The 3,334-nt window shown below is 41.4% G+C and overlaps 1 protein-coding gene across 1 annotated transcript; it reads right to left on the bottom strand.

The window, feature by feature from the left end:
• Positions 1-546: 546 nt before the first annotated feature.
• Positions 547-3,334, bottom strand: LOC110529647 (UI-like). The gene is made up of 2 exons (XM_021612039.2): positions 2,911-3,334; positions 547-2,481 (listed from the first exon to the last, which is right to left on the bottom strand). Exon 2 carries the CDS (start codon positions 2,450-2,452, stop codon positions 1,958-1,960), a length of 495 nt encoding a protein of 164 aa, XP_021467714.2. The 5' UTR covers positions 2,453-2,481; positions 2,911-3,334; the 3' UTR covers positions 547-1,957.

The following is a 3,334-nucleotide window of genomic DNA, read 5'->3' as shown; positions in this document are numbered from 1 at the left end:
AACATACATTTCATTGTGATATCTTCCCTCTCCTTTTCTGAGGAAATGTTTGCACTACCAACCCTGACCCAGAGCTACGGCTGCTACTTTGATTCCAGAGGGATCAGTAATTGAATGTATCTTTATGGTGTTAACACAACGAGGAACAAGGCAGCAGAATTCCACCATACTGACAGTCTGACAGAGCTGTCTGACAGAGCTGAGCCGTATAGTAGAAACACCATGTCGGGGGCCATTTTGACGACCTCTTACAAGTTCACAGCAACCATTACACTATTATGTAGGCTTCCACGTTATGCATTTAACAAGAAGGCAGGCAACTGCTGTAAAGGTAACTGTTTAATGAGAGTTAAAGGTGAAGACTGCAAAGAATGTTAGGCCATAGAGGTTTTGCAATGAGTGTTCAGCCAGAGTTTACTACTCAGGTTTTGTATTTGAATGGGCAAGAGGAACCTCAGCAGCATGACTATAATGTTTTACAAGTCAGCAGAATAGTTTCCTTTACTACATTCATTACTGTAAGAGACTATGACAGAGTCAATATCATTTTTTTCAGAACTTTTTTATTACAAAATATAAATGGCAAAAAAGCTTTTCTTTACTGCTAAACCATGGGATCATAAGATATGTCCAGATGATTAGGGTTTGACAAAGCAGTCTACATTAAATTAAGCATTTTCTTTTTTTGTTCTTTAAGGTAAGCATGCTGTACTACAGAGGACAGTTCACTCAGACGAACATATAATAAGGGGGGTGTAAAGTGTAGGATATGTTCACCTAGTCCCAGATCAAATTGGATATTAGTTGTATCACAAAAAAGCTTGGGCACTGGCAGACCCCATACCTCAGCATTTCCCAAACATTTCCCAAGGGTTGCACGTTTTGGTTTTTGCCCTAACACCACACAGCTGATTTAAATAATGAACTCATCATCAAGCTTTGATCATTTGAATCAGCTTTGTAGTGCAGGGCAAAAACTAAAATGCGCACCCCTTGGGATCCCCAGGACCGAGTTTGGGAAACGCTGCCATACCTGGATTAATGTGAAAAGGCTTCTTCTACTGGCTGGATGGCTGTCTGCCAAGTGAGCTAACAAAACAAGGGCAAATTGATAATAACCATAAACAAAATATGTGGCATAATGTAAATATAGTAATGATCAACATTTTACATTTTAGTCATTTAGCAGACTCTCTTATTCTGAGCGACTTACAGGAGCAATTAGGGTTAAGTGCCTTGCTCAAGGGCACATCGACAGATTTTTCACCTAGTCGGCTCAGGGATTCAAACCAGTGACCTCTTAACCACTCGGCTACCTGCCATCAAACAACTGACCATTAAAGATCATAAGAGGATAACCAATAACATTTTACACAGCATCATTTTTCTTTGGTAATGTGTTATAGGGCTATAGAGATTGTCAACATTTTTATATTTATTTCTGGAAACTTCAATGATTAGGCTATCTGTCATTGTTATTAACTTTGTAGTAACCATTTATCCTACTGTTGACATCAAATCTTAGTTAGCTCCCTACTTTGACTAATATGTTGCACTTATTCCACATTAGGGCAATTTATAACCGGATTTGATTCTGACAATATTATTGTTTTAGGCCTACTACAATGTTCCGGACATTCAAAGGTGAGAATAGAGTTGTGAAATGCGAAGTATTCACACACTATGCCATTTCTCAAAGAATAGTATTCCAGTCGTCCACTATGAGTATACTGTAGCTGTGGTCTTGGTAGACTGGTAGTCAATCGTTTTATAGCCCGATGATTTTGAAATACTTTTTGGATAGGTGGTTAAGTTCCTTTTACGCACAGGTTGAAACATGAGGAATGACAGAGAAACCAAAGGTTAAATGCAAAGAAAAATCGAAACTATTTCGTGGGAGAGTACCAGGGGCTTTTTTTACGTGAGATATTTTCTCCCTCGAAGATTACACTTGGTATCACTTTCCAACTTCATCTAGATACTTGCGGTTCAACTCTGCTTGCTCCTTCTGGCTCTCGATCCGCGCCATTTCGATCATATTTCTCAGCAGGTGGAAAGTGAGGTCGATGGAGATCGGCGGGTCGTCATTTCTCTTGGTCAACTTCACGAAGTCTTCCAGGCTGTTAACCTCCTCAGGCGCGCGCTGCTGCTCAAAGGGCGGCAAACTGCGCGCCAGGTGACCAAGACCCCTCGAGCCTAGGGGCGTCACCTCAAAGGGAAACTGTGGCGGGAAACCTGTTTGCAACCGGGGATTTCTCTGCAAATAACGCAGTATATTTTCTCCGATAAGGTAGGAAACTGCGTCGCCAGCCTTCTGGAACACCTCGTCCAGCTGACTCTTGTAGCCGTGGCCGTTGAACATGGCCAGGTCCTGTGGTCGACTAACACTGGGGGGGATGTGAGAGGTGAGGAGAACAGTGGCAAGGAGCAGGACCAGGGGGACAGGCTTCATAGTGCTGGACAGACAAACAAAACGGTGCCCTGTTATGGAGAGAGGTGTAGAAAAATTAGGAACAAGCACTGAACTGCGTACGCTAAAACATCAAATTGCACTTATGTGTCTATTGTGTCTAACGCAAATACAAATAGGCTCATTCTTACTAAATGCTTAAAGGCAAACTTAAACAGTAATAAACAACAGTAGGCGGTTGTAGCCTATTGAAACTTGCAATACACAAAGTAGATCATAGACGAGGTTAATTGGCACACAATATACATAAATCGTTACTGAAACAAGCATGCACAGGTTTCTTTAGCTTTGTAAATAAATACATGAACCTAATCATTGTTTTCGTGATACAAAAATGACCAACTAATTCCTGTGTCGTTGATAATCTCAACTCAGCACCAGAGCTCTCAGCACCTCAAACTAAAAATGTGCAACAAAAGAAAGCGAAATGAACCACTTACTTGATCGCCTCCTGGTGCTGAGAAAGTCTAGAAAAGTGTCAATGGAGAACCCGGTACGAAAAGTCCCGCTAAAAGGCGATTGTAGTAGACCGCCTCTGTCTGAACTGTTATATACATCCAAGATAGCTCCATTGACGTCAGTGCAAGTGCATAAACTGCTTGTAAATGAGGCGACTCCTTTTTAAGTAAAGGCAAGTGTTTTGGAGGACAGCTCACAGCTGATGCTGCTGACCAAGGTCTACTGGATAGAAAAGGCATGACAGTGTCTGATATTCAACTCTTAAGTTACCTACCTCAACCTGTCACATTGGTCCTAATTAAGTCCACGAAGCAAAACCAGTTATTGTTTCACAAGGTGTTGCTATGCCTCTAATGAAACTGGAATGACAGAACACCCCCAAAAAACAACATTTACTTACTAAAA

This window comes from Oncorhynchus mykiss, chromosome 8, assembly GCF_013265735.2.
Source record: "Oncorhynchus mykiss isolate Arlee chromosome 8, USDA_OmykA_1.1, whole genome shotgun sequence".
NCBI classification, from domain to species: domain Eukaryota; kingdom Metazoa; phylum Chordata; class Actinopteri; order Salmoniformes; family Salmonidae; genus Oncorhynchus; species Oncorhynchus mykiss.
The sequence above is the reverse complement of the archived record's forward strand: the minus strand, read 5'-3'. Positions and strand labels throughout refer to the sequence as shown.

Coding starts and splice junctions, on each gene's coding strand:
- LOC110529647 (XM_021612039.2), bottom strand. CDS start 2,452: ATGAAGCCTGTCCCCCTGGTCCTGCTCCTTGCCACTGTTCTCCTCACC.